The sequence below is a fragment of the Pelophylax lessonae genome (assembly GCF_965119305.1).
Source record: "Pelophylax lessonae genome assembly, chromosome: 8".
Lineage (NCBI taxonomy): Eukaryota > Metazoa > Chordata > Amphibia > Anura > Ranidae > Pelophylax > Pelophylax lessonae.
Window position 1 is genome coordinate 179779103 of NC_138775.1, and position 21215 is coordinate 179800317.

The window sequence follows — 21215 nt, forward strand, 5'->3', positions numbered from 1 at the left end:
GTCCAGAGATTCATCGCCCTGGACTAGATCTTCGTCAGTCTTCGGGTCCCAGGTGCCTACATCTTGCTTGTGGGAGGCAGACTGTAACTTCTTGTGGCTTCGTAGCCGGATCGCCACTGCGCATGCATGAGTTGCACTGCACTTCCTGAATAGACTGGCAGCCACCAGCAGAATGAAAGTGCGAGCGGGTTTCTGTCAAAAATAGGTACCCACTGGCGGGGGGGGGGGGGGGGGGGGGTGAGTGAATGAAAAAAAGCGAACTTCCCTTTGTGAGTAAGATTTTTAGGACTTAGGGCTTGCTCTAACAGTTTTTAGGAGCTGTATCAGTTTTGGGTGAGCTTTCTCCTAAAACGTTCTGTAGGTTCTCTGTGTTATCATTTGCTAGGTTGACCTTTAAGGAACAGATATTACTCTTTTTTTTTTAATGGATCAATACAAATGGTGTATGGTAGCTATCTAAATTATTGAATAGGAACTCATGGACGTTGCTCCCTAACAGGACTCTCTTCCTCCTCTTTCAGTTATGTCACTGGTGTCTGTTGTTGCACAAATCAAAATGCTACAGAAGCGCCCTCTCTGATACATGGAAGAAATGTTTTGCAAGGCATAGCTTGTCCTTGTTGTAAGCGACAATCTACCTAGAAGAAAGGAAATTTTCTGCTGGGTGGTGAATGAATCCAACCAATCAGTGTAGGTTTGAATGCATTGAAAACAGCTGTCATTTTAGTTAAATAGACACTCATGTATCATCTGTTAAGTTGATCGCTCCATTTTATTATATTTCAGCTAAGCCTTTAAAGACCGCAAGTACAAATCTGAAATGCAATCTGAGAAAAGTCACTGCAAGTAGGCCAAAAAGTCCATGAAATCACAACCTGCCATCATTTTTGTACCTCCATTTATTCGAGGTATGGCATTGGCAATTAACTTTCACAAGTCATAAAATATTCATTTTAACTCAAGTTCATGCGCACAAAATTTCTGATTACCTCTCAGACTGAAAACAAAAATGAAAAGCTGTAAAATGCCAAGTCCTATGCATGGCCCCCATGTGTCATGCTTTCTTTATTGCATGCCATGCTGCAATCTGCGGAGACTTTACATATATCCTTTCCTTTGTTGTAACAATTTTATGAAGTACTCTTGTTCTGCAAGCCGATTCCTTGACATTCTATGATGGAGCTATCTGTGTTGGGTTCATCACATTTTGTCACTGTAAACTTAGCCTGTTGGGAAGTAAAAGTATAAAAACAAGTTCTATATAAATATATATACACACACACATAAATATTTTATTTATATATATATATATATATATATATATATATATCACATACATACACACACCGCTGAGCAATTATTCTTGACTGACAAGCCAAATCGTCACTCATGGCTGACCAGCAGTAGGTATCAAATCAATGGTTTTAAACTAACATGCAAATTATTAAAAATATGAACTGAAATCTCAGCGATTAAAGTGTTTGCAAAACAAAAAAAAAAAATAAACTAAAAAACATTTGTTTCCGAAATTGTTTTTACAGTTTACTTTGCCACCAATAGTGGCAGGAGTGGGGGGGTGGGGTGGCGACGACGGCTCACACACACAGGAGCTGACAGGCAGGGAGGGAGGCAGAGAGGGGGAGGGAAGAAAGCTGCGGATGACAGAAGCACATAACGGACCATGATTATGCTGGTCAGCACACAGAGGGGGACACAGGAACAGGCAGGGCCAGCTAGGTTTTTTACAGCTTAGAGAGGGGCATATTAGACAGCACAAGCATTGTGCTGTTTAATCCACTATAAAAGGTGACACAGCTCAACTTTTTTTTTTTTTTTTTTTAGGGTTACAACCATTTTAGGGCTGCAATCATGCTTCCTTAAAGGATATGCCCACCTTTTAAAAAAAATAAAAAACGCAAATGTTTTTGCAGGTAAAAAATAAATAAATTAAAAAAATGGGATTTTTGACTTACCGTAAAATTCATTTCTCTGATGTTCATTGATGGACACCGCTCCTGATCTTCTTAACCATTGGGTTATACTGCCCCCTACAGGAGTAGGACACTAGGCAGAAAAAGAATCTGGCCACGCCTATGGGCAGTCCCAGGGGGTATACTCCCTCTCTATGCTATAGTTACTTTTTATTTGTTACAAGCAGTGTCAGAAGGATTACAACTCCACAGAGAGGTTAGTGCTGTGTCCGTCAATGAACATCAGAAAAATTGATCTTACGGTAAGTCAAAAATCCCATTTTCTCTTTCGTTCATTGACGGACACAGTTCCTTATCTTCGTGACCATTGGGATGTCCCAAAGCAGTGTTAAACATGAGGGGTGGGAACAGCGAAAAAGTTCAAGGCTCAACCAAAAACACCTGGAGCTCACAGAAAAAAAACAATACACCCTCAAAGAAAACCGGGCCTCTAAATAGCAGCCTGCAAAACCTTGCGGCCAAAAGAAACATCCACAGATGCCAACACATCCACTTTATAGAACTTTGTGAAAGTGTGTACCGATGACCAGGTGGCCGCCGTGCAAACCTGCGTCACTGATGCCCGATGACGGAAGAGCCAGAAGGCACTAAGTGACAGAAGAACCAACTTATCTCTGAGAATCACCAAGGTGAACGACAGTAGAACGCCGCCAGTCCTGACATCCTGCACGCAGAGGTGATAGCCACCAAAAAAAAAAAACACCTTCCGAGACAGCATAAGCAAGGGAATCTCCTGAAGATTCTCAAAAGGGAGGCTTCTGGAGTACCAAAAGCATCAAATTGAGGTCCCAAGGCGGCAATGGAGACCGCACTGGAGGAACCAAATGTCGGACCCCCTGAGGAAAGGTACGCACCAGGGAGTGTGTGGCCAAGGGTCATGGGAGATTGGTCCTTGGGACAGCAGATCCTCCCTGAGAGGAAGCTTCCAAGGAAAGCTGGCAACCAGCCGCACCGGATCTGCGTACCAAGCCCGGCGAGGCCATTCCGGAGCCACTAAGATGACCAGTATCCCTTCTGTCTCGATTCTGCGTCTTGGCAGAAGCTTGAGAGGAGGGAAGGCATAAATCACTAGATACTGACCCCACGGGGGCCACCAGCGCATCTGCGGTGTTCGCCAGAGAATCCCGTGACCAAGCCACAAACCTCTGCACCTTTTTTTTTTTAGCCGAGACGCCAACAGATCCATCTCGGGCATGCCCCATTAGAGACACAACGGATGAAAAACCTCCGGATGAAGGGACCACTCCCCTTGGTCCAACGCCTGCCGACTGAGGTAATCCGCCTGCCAATTCTCCACCCCGGGAATGTTGTACGATGGAGAGGGCTGGAATGAACCATTCTGCCCACCTTAGAATGCTGGCTACCTCCAGGACAATTTGTGCCCTCTTGGTGATTGACATAAGCCACGGCCGTGGCATTGTCCCATTGAATGTGCATTGGACATCTCTGAAGATGATCCGTCCAATGGTCCAGGCAGTTTGATCGCTCGGAGTTCCAAGACATTGATCGGTAGTCTGGACTCTTCCAGTGCCCAGATCCCCTGAGCAGAATTTTTGCCGAGGACTCCTCCCCACCCGGACAGACTGGCATCTGTGGTGACCACTGTCCAACACAAGGGGAGGAAGAATTTGCCCAGCCATAGCGCCAGAGAGTGAAGCCACTGTATCAGCCGGATCTGATTGTCCTGTCCCATTTGGCCAGAATCTCCCTTTGCAGGGACCTCGTATGAAACTGTGCAAATGGAACCGCCTCAAAAAGGTAGACACCATCAGACCCAGCACTCGCATGCAAGCACGGAGGGAAGGCCATCTGCTGAACAGCAGGAGATAGATTGCAGCCTGCAATTTCTGGAGTTTGTCCAGAAGAAGGTGCCGTCTGGCTAAGGCCGAGTCCAGAGTCAGACCCAGATAGTCCAGCTTTGTGGACAGAACCAGAGCAGACTTCTGAAAATTCAGAATCCAGCCGAACTCCCTCAGAGTTCATATGGTGATTTCCAGGTTTTCCATCAGAGCAGGAGACTCCGCTCGCAGAAGGTTGTGGTCCAAGTAGCCCAGTACCCCGATCACCCATTGGCATAACAATGCTAACACCGGGGCTAACACTTTAGTGAAGACCCGAGGAGCAGAAGAGAGACCCAAGGTTAACGTCACAAACTGATAATGCTCCTCCCGCACGGCTGGACTCCATCCCGAATTTCTGCACCCCACAAAGCAGTACAGCGTCTGGAGGTCCAGGATTTGACATACCTTGCCTTCCTTCCTGGGGACTGTAAACCGGTTTGAGTAAAAACACTAAAAACGTTCCGGAACCGGGACAATCCCCCTTTGAAGTAACAGGTCTTGTACCGCCCCAAACAGACCCTGTAAGCGGTCCGGGGACAGGCGCAAGTTGGAAGGAAAGAACCTTGCCAGGGGACAAGAGCGAAACTTGATCTTGTACCTGGACCGAATGACGTTGTGGACCCACTTGTCTTGTACTAGGGAAATCTATGGGTCCGGAAACCAGAGAAGACGCCCCCCCAACTACCCATATGGGTGAGGGCACACCTTCATGCTGAAGAAGCCTTGTCCGCGGGTCTGGAGAAGCTTGCTCTCGGCTTGCCAGACAAGGTTTGTTTGGATCCTCCAGAGGAGTCCCTGAAAGGTTTTGATCCCATGTCAGTCGACCCTGTGGGACGAAAAAAACTTCTTATGAGCCAAGGAGGAGGGCCCACGTCTATGATGAGGTTCCTTGCCTGCGGAAGAAAAGTATGCTTTCCCCCTGTGAGACCTTTAATGATGTCATCCAGGGTAGCCCCAAACAGGCGATCCCCTTGAAAAGGGAGATCAGTCAAGGCCTTTTAAATGTCTGGTCCGCAGACCAGCATTTAAGCCAAAAGACCCGCCGAAGGACCATTGCGGAAACAGAGACCCGAGCGACTAGGAAGGCCGCATCCAAAAAGGCATCACAGATAAACTGCAGCCCCTGCATCAGGCCCGTCCGCCAGCTCAGCAAAGATAGGTTGGATCTGTTCTCCCTCCAGATCACGGCGTAAAAGCTTAGCCCACTTGGTCAGAGTTTGCGACCCCATGGCAATGGTGAAAACCGGCCTCAGTGCCGAACCAGCCAGAATGTACATAGTGCGGGCCACAGCCTCCGCCTTTCTGTCAGCCGGATCCTTAAAGGCCGGGGGCTCTTCAACCGGAATCATGGTTGCTTTGTTCAACCTGGAAACTGGAGGGTGCACCACCGGTGCACCAGTCCACTTCCTAATAAGGGACTCCTCATAGGGGTAACGCCTAGTAAATCGCTTAGGGACCCCAAGGGGGCGCTTTAGTCGTCCCCACTCCTTAGCGACAATTCTGTCAAAATAGGTGGGGAAAGGAACATCTTTGCTGCTCTAGATGGCTTGTGAGTGCCAAAAGGGAACCTGCGCCTTCGTCGCAGCTGCAGCTGTGTCCTCCATCTTCAAGGTCTCATGCACAGATACAATCAGTGCTTCCACCAGCGCCTTTTTGTGGGCGGTTGCAGATGTGGAGGAATCATCCTCACTATCTGAGAATTCCGGGCGCATTGTCGCAGACCCAGCAGGGTGACCCATGTCCACGGCGGCCGAATCAGATTCAGGATCTGACGAGACAGATGAGGCAGGGGGAAGGCGGGGGGAGCTTTTTGCTAACCCGTCGCCCGAAAGCCACCTCCACCAGGACACAAAGGACTCCAGAACCACCGTCCGTGCATCAATGGATGGTTGGGACTCGGAGGGCCCCTCATCCCTAGAGAGGGGATCAGGTGTGGGGAGACGTGCTCTAAAGACTCCATAAGTCACCAGGGGTGCCCCACAAAAAGTTTAACACACTGCAAAGGTACAACTCCCACCGCGCTGGCAGCACCACCTGGTCGCCAGGCACAAAGCACCAAGCGATCCTCAGCAGAGAGGGAGAGAACCCCACTAGACTCGCCACCAAGCAGAAACAGGTACTTGCAGCTAACAGGATAATCTGCACTCTACACGTGAAGATCAGGAAGTGAAATGATCCAAGAGTCAGCACCAGGGGATGAGTAGGGGCTCCCACCGCAGAAATCGCCGCCCACAGGGCTCCACCGTCATGGCGGCCGCTATTTTCAAAGGCAAAAAAAACGCAAAATGGCGGCCGGACTACAAAAAGATGGCCATTGTGCATAGAAACACACAGGCTACAGCAAAATGGTGGCCCTCACCAGGGACAACGCCCCACCCCCCCGTACAGCCGATCGTCTGGTCGCTGGTGGCGCACCCCCCCCCCAATCGCCAGCATAGTGCCCTGCCCCTCCCCAGGAGGTGGACCAGAACACCCACACAGCCCCAGCATAAGTGGACGGTGGGGGGGGTAGGATGGGGGACCAGATGAAGGGGGGGTGCTTGAAGGGAAGGAGTGGAACCCAGGGGTCCGATCATCCCAGGAGGTGCTCACGTCCACCCCAAAACCCTCCAGGGGGAGAGGGGGGGGGACAGCTACTCACCATACCAGGAACCAGGCGGGCACCGCTCCAGACAGAACCTCCTCTCCATCTAAATGGGTGGCTGTCGCCCAGGAGGAACGCTGCGACTCGGGCTGAGACTCAGTCGTATGCGACCTTGCAAGGCATTCAACTCGCAGGCCAGCCCCCGTCCAGTGGGGCTATGTCGCGGCCGACCTAGCACGGAGCTGAGGTCTGCGCGTGCTCGCTGGCCAACTGGGGTGACGACTGGATCTAGATTATCCAGCCCATCACCCAGTCCGGCAGTTGACTGCAGATCTCACCTGAAAAAAACCAGGAGAAAATTTTCTATCTAAAAAGAAAAAATTCCCAGGACCAGAGATCCCAGCAAGGAACTAGGTCCTTACTCCTGACTAGGCAGTAACTATAGCAGAGTGAGGGAGTATACCCCCTGGGACTCCCATAGCAAGATTATTTTTCTGCCTAGTGTCCTACTCCTGTAGGGGCAGTATAACCCAATGGTCCTGAAGAACAGGAGCTGTGTCCGTCAATGAACGAAATAGAAATGTGCATTTTTTTCATTTCTTTTTCCCAGGAGCCTGCAGAGCATTGCACCCACGATCAGTGGATCATTGGTGCAATGTCAGGCTCCTGCAGACACTTGCTACAGCTTGCTGCCCATACTTTTGTATGGGCTTTCTGATAGAAAGTTGTAGGTAGTGCAGTGTAGGTAGAAATGAACTTCAAGAGCGCTCACCAGTGCTCTTGCAGCTCGTGGAGAACTACAAGCCGTCTGCTGCATTGGTAGAATGTACTTGTAGTTCATTCCTTCACAGATTCCTGCGAATGAATGACACAGGTGTGCCACGCTGTTTTAGAAATCTGATAGTGGATGCAATGGAAAGGATCCCCCACCCGCTGTCACTTGGGGGGGGGGGATGTGGGGACAGGTGTTGGAGCATGTTATACATTATACCCTAAATATGGGTGGCAACATGTAGCATGCTCCATCTTAGGCAGGCCATAGATGGTGCGATTTTCTTTCCACGGATTGCAGGAAAGAAAAATCGATTGATTCCCCCATCAACTGTGTCAGTGTTGATGGGGGAATCCCTCCTGCAGAGCTATTGTTCTACTGGCAGGGGGCCAGGGGGGGTCAACATGGGTACAATCAACCTGGCCCATAGATAGTTTGAGTTCAGCAAGGACGTCATTACCGGCTTTAGCCTTTAAATGTCATGAATGCCTCTCAACTATATCCAAGGAGTCTCTTTTATTCTCTCCCAATTATAAACTGTGGGTCAATTCAAATCTGGAAGACCAAAGGGAAGCTAAATTAGTGTTCATCAATAGTCCAGTGTTACCATGTCCAGGTTTACAAACACTTTAAACATCCCACAAAAGGGATTAGTAAATAAAGGAGGATTCCAGTGTAGCAGGATGTTAATGACATTTTTTAGTTTGTTCCTTTTACTGAAGAGGACAAATCCTTCGTATGGTTTATTCTAGAGATTATACAGTAAGTGGCAACAGAAGAACAGTTCACAGGTCAGTGTAGATCTCCACAAGATAGGGTAGTGATTGTGCTTTTTTTTTTTTTTTACACCTGGTCTGGCCTGACATTCCCAGTTTCTTATTTGACTTGCTGGACCTTCCTTTAAGTGATACTAAAGTCTCTTTTTTTAGTTAAAAATAACAAACATGTTATACTTACCTGCTCTGTGAAGTGGTTTTGCACAGGGCAGTCCAGATCCTTCTCTTATCAGGTCGCACTTCTGTGATCCTGGCCCCTCCCTCCTGTTAAGTGCCCCCACAGCAAGCAGCTTGCTATGGGGGCACCTGGCCTGAGCCACAGCTCTCTGTGTCCATGCAGACACGGAGCTGCACCCCGCCCCGCCCCCTTTCTCTCCTCATTGGCTGACTGACCTTGATTGACAGCAGCCGGAGCCAATGGCATGGCGCTGCTGTCTCAGCCAATAGGGAGGGGAGTCCTGGACAGCCGAGACACTCCTGTAACATCGCTGAATCTAGAGGGACCTCAGGTAAGTATTAGGGGAGCTGCTGCACACAGAAGGCTTTTTATCTCAATGCATAGAATGCATTAGGATAAAAAAAACCCTTCTGCCTTTACAAGCACTTTTAGTAAAGAATCTATAAATGTTATCTTTCAAAATTTAATACATGGGAAATACTAGGAAAAAACATTATGCAGGCTAATTATTTTAATATGCCTGTAATGCCATAGCATTTCAATGGAAGTGTGCTACAGTTCCCAAGCTCTCATACTGAGAGAAGCCAACTAACCCAGCTCTTCCTTTGTACAAATGTACTTGGGACAGTGTGCAGATAGGTTTGCTAAAATTTAGGGCCCCTGGACTGATTGGGGTTGATTCACTGACTGAGCTCTTTGCACATTCAGTAGCACTCATTTTCCTCAGAGATTAGAGAATAAGAAAATGAGATGAAGCTCCACTGATTCCAATCATCCAATCATGTGCAAGCAAAAATGCTGTTTTTTTTTTCCTTGCACCAGATTGGGTATTCTTTACAAAGTGAAGCTTCACCACAGTTCGACTGCACTTAGTCTGGGGTGGTTTTAATAAAGGCAAATAGACTTTGCACTTTTGCAAGTGCAGTTGCTCCAGAGCTTAGTACATGAGAGAGCGCTCTGCTGACTTTCATCATCCAATCTTATGCAAGGAAAAATGCTGTTTATTTTATTTTTCTTGCATATGATTGGGTATTCTTTGTAAAGTGAAGCTTTACCTCATTTACTAAGCTCTGGAGCAACTTTGCTTGCAAAAGTGCACAGTGCATTTGCCTTTAGTAAATTAACCCCATTGTCTCCTAACAGTTGAGGGTCCAAGTGACATGATGGTTCATTTATTACCCAGTTTATTCCTTTATTCATAAGGGCCTTCAGTAATGAATGAATTTAGATTTGTAAATTATATGTTTGTTATTGTAAATTAAACATTTAAAACTAAAAACAGTATCACAGTAGCTGGGTTAATGATTAGATTCTGTATCTACTGCTCCTCTCCAAAGGGATAAAGTGTGATATATCTTGTGGACATTCAATTTGGTGATAAACCAATCAGAACTGATCTTTCACGGGTTCACAAGGGCAAATGATTGCTCATTGGTTGCCATGGGTTAAAGCACCTTACACATAGATCTTTATTTTGATTAGGACTTACCTTTGTTAATTGCTCTGTAAAGTGTATTGCTGTTTGCGTATGCAGGGTAAGAGGACCTGTCCTAATCTGAGAGACTCCATCTGCCAGAGCCATGAAAATAATCAACTGTAAAGATAAGAAAAAAATAATATTTAACATTGCAGTGGCTTTGATGCAAAACTTACACAACCACCCCTAACCTGAAAAGTCTGGGATTGGGACATTTTCTATGTAGCATAAAATCAACTAAAATTTGAGCCATGTATGGCAGCCTTAAGTATGTTTGCCATTCATGTCCCAATATTTTCATGATAACATTTTAGAAGTTCTAGTCAGACATTAGGGTTCATATGTCTAGGTCAAATATTAGGGCGCATATTGAGCCACACTCCCATGCATAGGGGCAGTCTTCATTTGCACGGGATTCACAGGTGTTACATGCAGACCCATGCAGGCAGCCTGATTCAATTATTGACAGGCAGCCAACTGCACCAACTTGCATGGATCTACACATGAATTGTGGACTGTACATCTGTGTGGGTCTTATGGTGCGCAGCCTGTCTGCATTGGAGTGCAGTAGAGCCAGAGCTTACATTACAGATCAATTGACCACACTGAAGATGAGGGAAAAAAAAAAAAATAAGTATTTAGGACTGGTTTATACCACATTCCCACTTTTCTGCATGCGTGTTTCCATACATACAGTGCCTTGCGAAAGTATTCGGCCCCCTTGAACTTTGCGACCTTTTGCCACATTTCAGGCTTCAAACATAAAGATATAAAACTGTAATTATTTGTGAAGAATCAACAACAAGTGGGACACAATCATGAAGTGGAACGAAATTTATTGGATATTTCAAACTTTAACAAATAAAAAACTGAAAAATTGGGCATGCAAAATTATTCAGCCCCCTTAAGTTAATACTTTGTAGCGCCACTTTTTGCTGAGATTACAGCTGTAAGTCGCTTGGGGTATGTCTCTATCAGTTTTGCACACCGAGAGACTGAAATTTTTGCCCATTCCTCCTTGCAAAACAGCTCGAGCTCAGTGAGGTTGGATGGAGAGCGTTTGTGAACAGCAGTTTTCAGTTCTTTCCACAGATTCTCGATTGGATTCAGGTCTGGACTGACTTGGCCATTCTAACACCTGGATATGTTTATTTGTGAACCATTCCATTGTAAATTTTGCTTTATGTTTTGGATCATTGTCTTGTTGGAAGACAAATCTCTGTCCCAGTCTCAGGTCTTTTCCAGACTCCATCAGGTTTTCTTCCAGAATGTTCCTGTATTTGGCTCCATCCATCTTCCCATCAATTTTAACCATCTTCCCTGTCCCTGCTGAAGAAAAACAGGCCCAAACCATGATGCTGCCACCACCATGTTTGACAGTGGGGATGGTGTGTTCAGGGTGATGAGCTGTGTTGCTTTTACGCCAAACATAACGTTTTGCATTGTTGCCAAAAATTTCGATTTTGGTTTCATCTGACCAGAGCACCTTCTTCCACATGTTTGGTGTGTCTCCCAGGTGGCTTGTGGCAAACTTTAAATGACACTTTTTATGGATATCTTTAAGAAATGGCTTTCTTCTTGCCACTCTTCCATAAAGGCCAGATTTGTGCAGTATATGACTGATTGTTGTCCTATGGACAGAGTCTCCCACCTCAGCTGTAGATCTCTGCAGTTCATCCAGAGTGATCATGGGCCTCTTGGCTGCATCTCTGATCAGTCTTCTCCTTGTATGAGCTGAAAGTTTAGAGGGACGGCCAGGTCTTTGTAGATTTGCAGTGGTCTGATACTCCTTCCATTTCAATATTATCGCTTGCACAGTGCTCCTTGGGATGTTTAAAGCTTGGGAAATCTTTTTGTATCCAAATCCGGCTTTAAACTTCTCCACAACAGTATCTCGGACCTGCCTGGTGTGTTCCTTGTTCTTCATGATGCTCTCTGCGCTTTAAATGGACCTCTGAGACTATCAGTGCAGGTGCATTTATACGGAGACTTGATTACACACAGGTGGATTCTATTTATCATCATTAGTCATTTAGGTCAACATTGGATCATTCAGAGATCCTCACTGAACTTCTGGAGAGAGTTTGCTGCACTGAAAGTAAAGGGGCTGAATAATTTTGCACGCCCAATTTTTCAGTTTTTTATTTGTTAACAAAGTTTGAAATATCCAATAAATTTCGTTCCACTTCATGATTGTGTCCCACTTGTTGTTGATTCTTCACAAAAAATTACAGTTTTATATCTTTAGGTTTGAAGCCTGAAATGTGGCAAAAGGTTGCAAAGTTCAAGGGGGGCGAATACTTTCGCAAGGCACTGTATGTAATGCATTACTTATGTTTTTTTTACCGAGTTATATTTACATGTATTTGAGGTACATTCATATACGTTTATGTGCATTCCAGGACGTTTACGTGCAAAAAATGCAGCACGCTGTACTTTTTTTTTTAAACGCATCAAAAACTAGGCTTATTGGAATACAATAATTTTTCTGGCATATAAGTTCAAGCGGCGTTTAAAAACATGGTTGACTGCATTTGCTGTATGAGCCCTTACATGGAACTCTTTTATAAACATTATTTAACCTAAATTGTATTAGCCTTTACTTTCACTTTAGTAAACAACTTCCCTGGTTGGTTAATATTTGTGTAAGTCCATATACTTACCGTATTTATAACCCTGCTACACAACTGACATGGGTAGAACAGTAAATCTCCCTTACTCTATATAAAACGAATGACAATTTTGCCTCTAGTTCTGCTTTAAGGACATCTACTGATGTGGCAAAAAATATTTTATATACATAATATATACATACAGTAGCCTTTTACTGTAGGGTATATTTGACATATTACATAAAAAATAAATCTTTAAAAAGTACCACCGTTTGTAAGCCATTTTTTCAATGTTAGCATTACTGGATCTTGAAAATACTATGGGGATGGGGATGCCAGTGAATGGGGATGTGGTAAAGCAGGAGAGTGTCACATGATATCGCGATTGACCAGGATAGCAGGGGAGCACATAGAAGGTAAATGCATGCTGCCTAAAGTATTTCTTGTACAGTGCGCTTGTTTTTATTACGCAGTATGGCCAGACCAGAGGACTGCTCTACACATAAGCAGAGATCAACTTTCTGACAAGTAGCCTGTACTGCAGGGACAAATAAATGACAGAAAATAAGCTATATTGCTGGCTACACATACACACTCTGATTTTCGTTGAGATTTAATTGATCTGTTTTCCAAATAGACCAATCATTTTCGAAAGGGACCAATCAATATGCAGTGTGGGGGCATTGCTCACTGAATACACTTTCCTATACAATACATTCTGATCCCTGTCTTCTTTGATTTAAGTGAAATACAACCTTCTTTTTTAACAAATGATTTGATATACTGCACCATGAGAGTGTTCTTTCCTTTCCCTCTCTCTCTGGCAATACTGGAGCTTTGAATATGCCTATTTATATACATGTTGAATGGATGATAGCAGCAGTTTGAAATCATTCCTGTGACCTCATGTATGACATCTTGGATTTTCCCATATGCGCAATTTGACTCCCTGTAATAGGGGTCAATTAAGTCTGGTGAGTGTTTAGTACATCTGCATGCTGGTGGAGAGGAACCTTTCCTATACTCACTGAGGACACTATTCACTTGTGGGATTATATATGGACTTCACAATTTTTATGTATTTTCTATCATTTAAATGAAAACCTCAGGTCATACCTGGTCCTGAAGATACTCATCAACACAGCCTCCATGACGAAGGTTACGGAGAAGGATTTCTGCAGCTTCAGCCCCAACGCGGTCTGCAGTTACTCCTGAAGACCAGAGAACAATTGAATCAATGATAGAAGTAAAATGCACAGATAAATTGCACCATGAATACATGACAATTTCAAAACAGTCCTGGAAATTATTTCAAGCTGAAGAGTAGGGATGATCGAACTTTTGAAAAGTTCGGTTCGACCAGAACACCCGAATTTCCCAAAAGTTCGGTTCGGATTTCAGAACCCCATTGAAATCAATGGGACCCGAACTTCGGTAATCAAAAAACACCATGAAAAAAAAAAAAAAGATAATTTTTCAGTAGAACAGGGATGTGGGACCCTCCTTTAGCACCTATATGATCTTTTTTTCTGGTTCTGGACATGCTACAGAGCTGAAACTTCACAGGTACACCTTTTAGACACCCCAGACACAAAATCACACAAAAAAAAAAGTTCTTAAAAATTGTCATTTTTGATAAAAAAGCCAATTATTGAAAAATTTAAAAAAAAAAAATATTACTGTAAATGATTTCATTAGCGCAAGCATATATTTCTGCTACTATCACACCTATATATGTCTAGGTGGGTATATAAATATATGTATGTGTGTATATACACCACTATACACAAGTTCAGATGTTTTGCCTGCCTCAAAAGAACCCCAAAAAATGCCAAAAAAACGCTAGCGTCAAAAAAAAAAAAAATGCCCAGGTGTGTTTTTGCTGGCATTTTTTGGGGGTTTTTGGAGGCAGGCAAAACATCAGAACTTGTGCACAGTACCACTATACACAAGATCAGATGTTTTTCCTGACTGCAAAGAACCCAAAAAAATGCCTTCTATTAAACCGGCAAGGCGTTACAGCAGCAAAGCCAACCCCCTGAGCTGAAAGTTTTCTAATACAAACAATCTTTTTTTTTTATGGTTCTGGACATGCTACAGAGCTGAAACTTCACATGTACACGTTTTAGACCACCCAGATACTAAATCCAAAGTAAAAATCAAAAAATCTCTCTTTTTTTTTTTTTTTAATTTGTTCAATAATTGGCTTTTTTTTATCAAAAATGACAATTTTTAAGAACTTTTTTTGTGTGATTTTGTGTCTGGGGGTCTAAAAGGTGTACCTGTGAAGTTTCAGCTCTGTAGCATGTCCAGAACCAGAAAAAAAAAAAAAAAGGATTGTATGTATTAGAAAACTTTCAGCTCAGGGGGTTAGCTTCTCTCCTCAGTTTTCACACCTTGCCAGTTTCAAAGCAGGCATTTTTTTGGGTTCTTTGCAGTCAGGAAAAACATCTGAACTTGTGTATAGTGGTACTGTGCACAAGTTCAGATGTTTTGCCTGCCTCCAAAACCCCCCAAAAAATGCCAGCAAAAACACACCTGGGCATTTTTTTTTTTTTTTGACGCTAGCGTTTTTTTGGCATTTTTTTGGGTTCTTTTGAGGCAGGCAAAACATCTGAACTTGTGTATAGTGGTATATAGACACACATAATTATATGTATATAGACACCTAGCCATATATAGGTGTGATAGTAGCAGAAATATATTACTGTAAATGATTTCATTAGCGCAAGCATATATATCTGCTACTATCACACCTATATATGTCTAGGTGTGTATATAAATATATGGATGTGTGTATATACACCACTATACACAAGTTCAGATGTTTTGCCTGCCTCCAAAACCCCCCAAAAAATGCCAGCAAAAAACACACCTGGGCATTTTTTTTTTTTTGACGCTAGCGTTTTTTTGGCATTTTTTGGGGTTCTTTTGAGGCAGGCAAAACATCTGAACTTGTGTATAGTGGTATATATACACACATAATTATATGTATATAGACACCTAGCCATATATAGGTGTGATAGTAGCAGAAATATATTACTGTAAATTATTTCATTAGCGCAAGCATTTATTTCTGCTACTATCACACCTATATATGTCTAGGGGTATATATACAGACATATATGTGTATATATATACCCCCTATACACATGTTCAGATGTCATGTCTGACATCAAACATCTCCTCAAAAAAGCACTGGCAGTGGCAGCCCCTGCAGCACAAAAAATGCTTGGCTGGTGAGAAGCCATATGGGTGTGCCGAAGCAATTCAGAGAAATGATAATTTCTCTATAGCAGTCACCCTGCTATGGAAGGGTTTTGTCACCCTGCCATAGCAGTCACTGCCAGTTAACCCTACACTACACTACGGTCCCCTTACACTTAACACTTTCCCTACAGAAACTAAATTTTTGAAGCTAACTTAAGTGTAAAGGAGCACTCTAACTACACTAGATATCCCTTTCCTCACACTAATAAATAGCTAAATGACACTTTTAAAGTAAAATTAACAGAACTGCTTCCACTCTCTTCCATGTCCAGTATAACAATGCTAGGAATATGGCGGGGGCGATCTTATATACTGGGGGGGCGTATTCACTAATGATTGGTCTAGGGACCCCCTAGTCACTCCAATCACATTCCTAGCATTCTCCTGCCCCCTCAATTGGCTTTTGCTAATGGTTCTGGTCCAATCACGGGCTTTTAAAGCCCATTTCCTGAAGCATTGCATTTTGGGCGGTTCTGGTTCCTGAATTCCGAACTTTTTGGGCAAAAAGTTCTAAATTCGGCCGAACCTCGAACACCCAATGTTCGGGCCGAACCGATGGTCGACCCGAACCGTTCGATCATCCCTACTGAAGAGTATTCAACAAAGTGGTGAAATTAAGTGCAAAGTGCATAACCCATAGAAATTCAACAGAATTTACATAACTATTGTTAAACCAGAAAAAAAAGTAAATTACCTATAACAGCCTACTGCACTTAAATAAAATATAAATGTAAATTAAATTATTCATGGAACCACTGGCCAAATCCTATGTAAAAACTAACAGTTTATATAAGATTAGCCATTACTGCATTTTGTGTTACATAATGATATTCATATTGTATAGTTGTTAGCAAGTTGCCATGATGTAGCACATGCTTTCAGAACCTTGTTTTTACTCGCCTAGTAGATGTGCAAGTAGCAATTAATAGCAGAAATATATTGCATGTTTTCTGTCTGCAGATTTGCATTCCTAGTTTTGAATGGTAACGATGATTAATTTAACCACTTGACCTCAGGAAGATTTACCAACCCCCCCCCCCCTTTCATGACCAGGCCTTGTTTACGATTTAGCACTGCGTTACATTAACTGACAATCATGTGACACTGTACCCAAATAATATGTATGCTATTTGTCTTCCACAAATAGAGCTTTCTATTGGTGGTATTTGATCACTACTGCATTTTTTATTCTTTGCGCTATAAACAAAAAAAATAAAAAAAGAATTTTGAAGAAAAAAAAAAAAAACCAAACAATATTGTTTTACTTTCTGCTATAAAACACATCCAATACAAAAAATTGAAAGAATCAAATTTCTTCATAAATTTAGGCCAATATGTATTTTGCTACATGTTTTTGGTAATAAAAAAAATCCCAATAAGCGTATATTGATTGGTTTAAGCGAATGGTATTCGCATCCACAAACTATGGCATATATTTATGGAAAATGTTTTTTTTAAACTAGTAATGGAGACAAATCAGTAACCTATAGCGGGACAGCAAAATTGCGGCAGACAATCGGACACTGAAACTTGACACTGCGGGAACCAGTGACACTAAAACAAAGTGATCAGGGCCAAAAATATACACTGTCACTGTACTAAGGACACTGGCTGGGAAGCGGGTTAACCATCTTGGGCAATCAAAGGGTTAACTGTGCACCTGGTCAGTGTCTTTGTGTACCTGTTTAGATGCTTTTACTAAAGCAAGAGATTGTTTTTTTTTCCTGATTTGCAAAAACACAAAATCCATCCTTTCCACCGTCAGAACGAAGATCTGCCTTGTTTACATAGGCAGATCCCCGTTTTGTGTATTTTACCAATAAACGGCGGGTGCCGGGGGACATCTAGCACCCGACACCTGCAGATTGGCTTCTGCTGTGAATAATCACAGCAGAAGCAGGCTGTGGTGGCATGCATGCGCCCCCTGCAGGTGGAAGGGCATAATCGTGTGTGTGTATATATATATATATATATATATATATATATATATATATATATATATATATATATATACACATACATACACATATGTATATTACACATTATATATATATATACACACGTATACATACATATACATATATATATATATATATATATATATATATATATATATATATATATATTATATATATATACATATACACACACATACACACACACACACATTATATATAAATATATATATATATGCACACATACACACATACAATATATACACATACACACACACACACAGGATTTTGCACAGGAGAGACGTCCTGTAGCAGTAGAACTGCTATAGGGTGGTCTTTAAATGGTTAAAAGCATTATACACCTTTTAACCCGCTCCTTGTGTTTCTCACCTGCATAAGATGTGCATTTCGTTTCAGGATAGAATTTGTTGCACTTTATGCACAGCCTAACAAAAAGTAAATCACATCCCTGTGTCAGCAGTTTTTGGGTTAAAACAGGAGTCATTCGGCATGGCACAGCACAGGTTAATGCATGACTTCTGTCAGTGGTGCAAAAAATACTATCCCATAATCCCTCCCTGGGTCTCTTATTCTAGTAATCGTGCAGGTAGAAGCTACACAGTAATTAGATGTGACACAGACACAACATTCGCAGACACACAGAGAGCTCACTGAGCTGGGAGATGTGTTGCTCCACATTAGCACTCCAATATTTGTGATGCAACACAGAAGGGATGGCGTAGCATGCATTGGACGCTGTGTGACCTAGAACAAGAAGTTGTCCTGTCTTCTTGGTGCATAGGGACCAGCTAGCTGAAGCAATATATGGATATAGCGGAATGGGTCAGCCATTACACTACAAGCTGAAGCCACAACATACAAGCCCATCATTACAAGACAGGGCAAACAATACAGGGAAGATAACTACACTAATTGAACATTGAAAACATTTGAAAGAGTCCAATGACTAAAAGCAGAACTGCAGGAATAACATTTTGGACATTTGCTACATACCAATTAGTTACCTTTAATGATGGATGTACTCTGTGTGGATGGCCAATCCGATGGGTTTGGAAAAAAAATCTTATTTTCATTCGGAAATGACACAACTGTAAGTGCAGAACTTCCAGTGCTGTAAATCAGCTTAGCTTCCATCTCTCATACGGTCGTTTACATATTCATTAAACGCCTTGTATTCTGTTGACAGAATACAAGGGATTATGTGATTGACAAGGGGAGGTCCTAACATTCATCTACCTCTCCTCTTGTCAAATCACAGAGCACCTTGTATTCTGTAAATAAAGTTCAAGACATTTTATGAATGGAAGAGACAGAAAGTGAGCTGTGCTGTTCATGACAATGAGAGACAACTTTGATTTGCAGATCTGGAGTTTCGGTGCTTACAGTAGCATTGGGGCTGAATGAAACTAAAAATATTACCTAATGCAGCAGCCAGCCTCAAATCAGACTTCTATCATGAGAGGTAATGTATTGGTACTTTACTTCAAATAGTCAAGAACAGAGTTACATACTGAATAAGGGAAAGGCAGGGCAGATGAGGGTCAGGACTGCCTCCTGTCCAAATCACAGAATACCTTGTATTTGGTCATTAAAATACAAGGCACTTTATAAATGGATGCAGCTGAGAGCAAGTGATGCTCTTCATATTACCTGCTCTGCACAAGTTCCAGAACTTTGATTTACAGCTCCAGACTTTCAGTACTTATGGAAATATTGGGGCTGAATAAAACTAAAGCTCCGTTGACAACTGAGCAATCCGGATCACGGGCAGAATTGCCGCTATCCTGCCCCCGATTCCAAAATCACGGGACGCATGTGCTTCCTAATGGCACCCCAATCACACCAGAATTTTGCCACGATTGTCGCGTTATAAATCACGCTGTAACCAGCGGCCAATCATAACGCTTGTCACTCAAAAAGGAACAGGAGCTTCTTTTGAGCGACAGTGTCGTGATTTGGGTGCCCTTAAGAAGTAATGGCATTGCACAATTTGGAATCGTGGGCAGAAGAGCAGAATCATGGCATTCCGCTCGCCATATGGATAGCTCAAGTGTGAACGGAGCCCAAGAGTTTTACTTAACCGCAGCCAGCCGTACCGATCATTACAGGTCATTTATTGGAACACATCAATAGTCCAAAAATATTTTCAAAGCAGAACTCCAGCCAAAATGAACATTAAAAGATGAAATAACAAAACCAGCTTTTTGCTTCAATCCAAAAGTTATTTTCTAGGTGTCCACATGGGTGTACTAATGGGTTATTTTTTTGCCTATCCCGGAGTTCTTTAAATGTATTTTTTAAACATGCCTGAATTTGATGTGGTATCAGCCTCTTGCAGCCCCTGTACAAGAAGCCAATCAGCTCATGTGCTGACAAGAAACATACTGATAGGAAGAGAGAGCATAGTGACAGCGAGATGATCAAATCGCTGTTCTGCTGGGGGGGGGCGACAAAGTTATGCACCTAATTAGCAGTAAAGCCTCGTACACACTATAGTATAAGAAAATCAGGTGAACATTTTCGTCTAAGGAACGATCGTACGATTTTCTGATAGTGTGTACACAACTTTCGACAGCCATTTACGACCAAAAATTTCTGACGGACAAACTCCAAAATGTTTCCCGTACGGGAACGGAATAAACAATTTTCGTTAAATGTGTATTGTTTTCGAAAATCAGAAATGAAAGACCGCGCATTGGTCAGAAACAAACAAAAAAAAAAAAAAGGCCTTTGTTGTACAAGAATTTTTGTACATTATTTCCTTCCTTCCCCCAATTTTCTTCTAGTGTGTACCCCCACTTTACAAGAAACAAGAAAAGATACCCGAGAACCAAACGTGGCTCCTAAATCACAGGTTGGAGGCCACTACAGTATAGTGTACCATAGAGGTTTTCCTATCAGCAATCACAGACAATTTCGTTTTTTAACTGAAGTCTGTATTTAGGTCATTAGACGCGTCATAGAAATAAACCCAAACAGCTCTGTCATTACATTTGTCTTTTTAATTACAGCACTGCAGGCTCCTTGGGACTCAAGCAGAAAATTGTGTGTTGCGGTCCTATGCCAATTATTTTTTTTTTCTCAGGACTTTCTGTATAATTAATACAATACTTTAATGCTGTAATAATACAATAAATATTATGACATTCTTAAAAATGAAAGAGCTCAATAAAAAGGGACTAATTTACAAAAGCTGGAGCAAATTTAGAGCTGCTGCCACTAGCAATCAATGAACTAGCAGTGGAGAGATGAAACGGTATTTTCTACTGTTGAAAAGATGACGAATCTGGGCTTTTTCTATCGTTTGGACACAAGATTTGTGGCAAAAGTGAAACAGTATGACTTGGACAGAAAGCATTGCACGCAATACGGACAATTTGGCAATTTAAAAAAATTGAAATTGTTTATTTTAAGGCCAAAATAGCTGTGCCATTATCTAAAGCCATCTAATATTTTGCTGCTATTTATCTACCATATATTGCTGAGCTTTACTGCTATTTACCCCACCATATATTGCTGAGCTTTACTGCTATTTTCCCCACCATATATTGCGGAGCTTTACTGCTACTTACCCCACCATATATTGCTGAGCTTTACTGCTATTTACCCCCCCATATATTGCTGAGCTTTACTGCTATTTACCCCACCATATATTGCGGAGCTTTACTGCTATTTACCCCACCATATATTGCTGAGCTTTACTGCTATTTACCCCACCATATATTGCTGAGCTTTACC

General features: G+C 42.6%; 1 protein-coding gene across 1 annotated transcript in view; it reads right to left on the minus strand.

Moving 5' to 3' along the window:
* Window positions 1-881: 881 nt before the first annotated feature.
* The window catches only part of RTCA (RNA 3'-terminal phosphate cyclase), a 71202-nt gene continuing 50868 nt past the window's right edge, over window positions 882-21215 (minus strand). Inside the window, exons 10-12 of the mRNA XM_082266052.1 lie at window positions 13348-13442; window positions 9632-9736; window positions 882-1226 (exon numbers count right to left, since the gene is read on the minus strand). Of these exons, the coding sequence (XP_082122178.1) occupies window positions 1131-1226; window positions 9632-9736; window positions 13348-13442 (296 nt within the window). The 3' untranslated portion in view covers window positions 882-1130. The remainder of the gene's footprint in view (window positions 1227-9631; window positions 9737-13347; window positions 13443-21215) is intronic.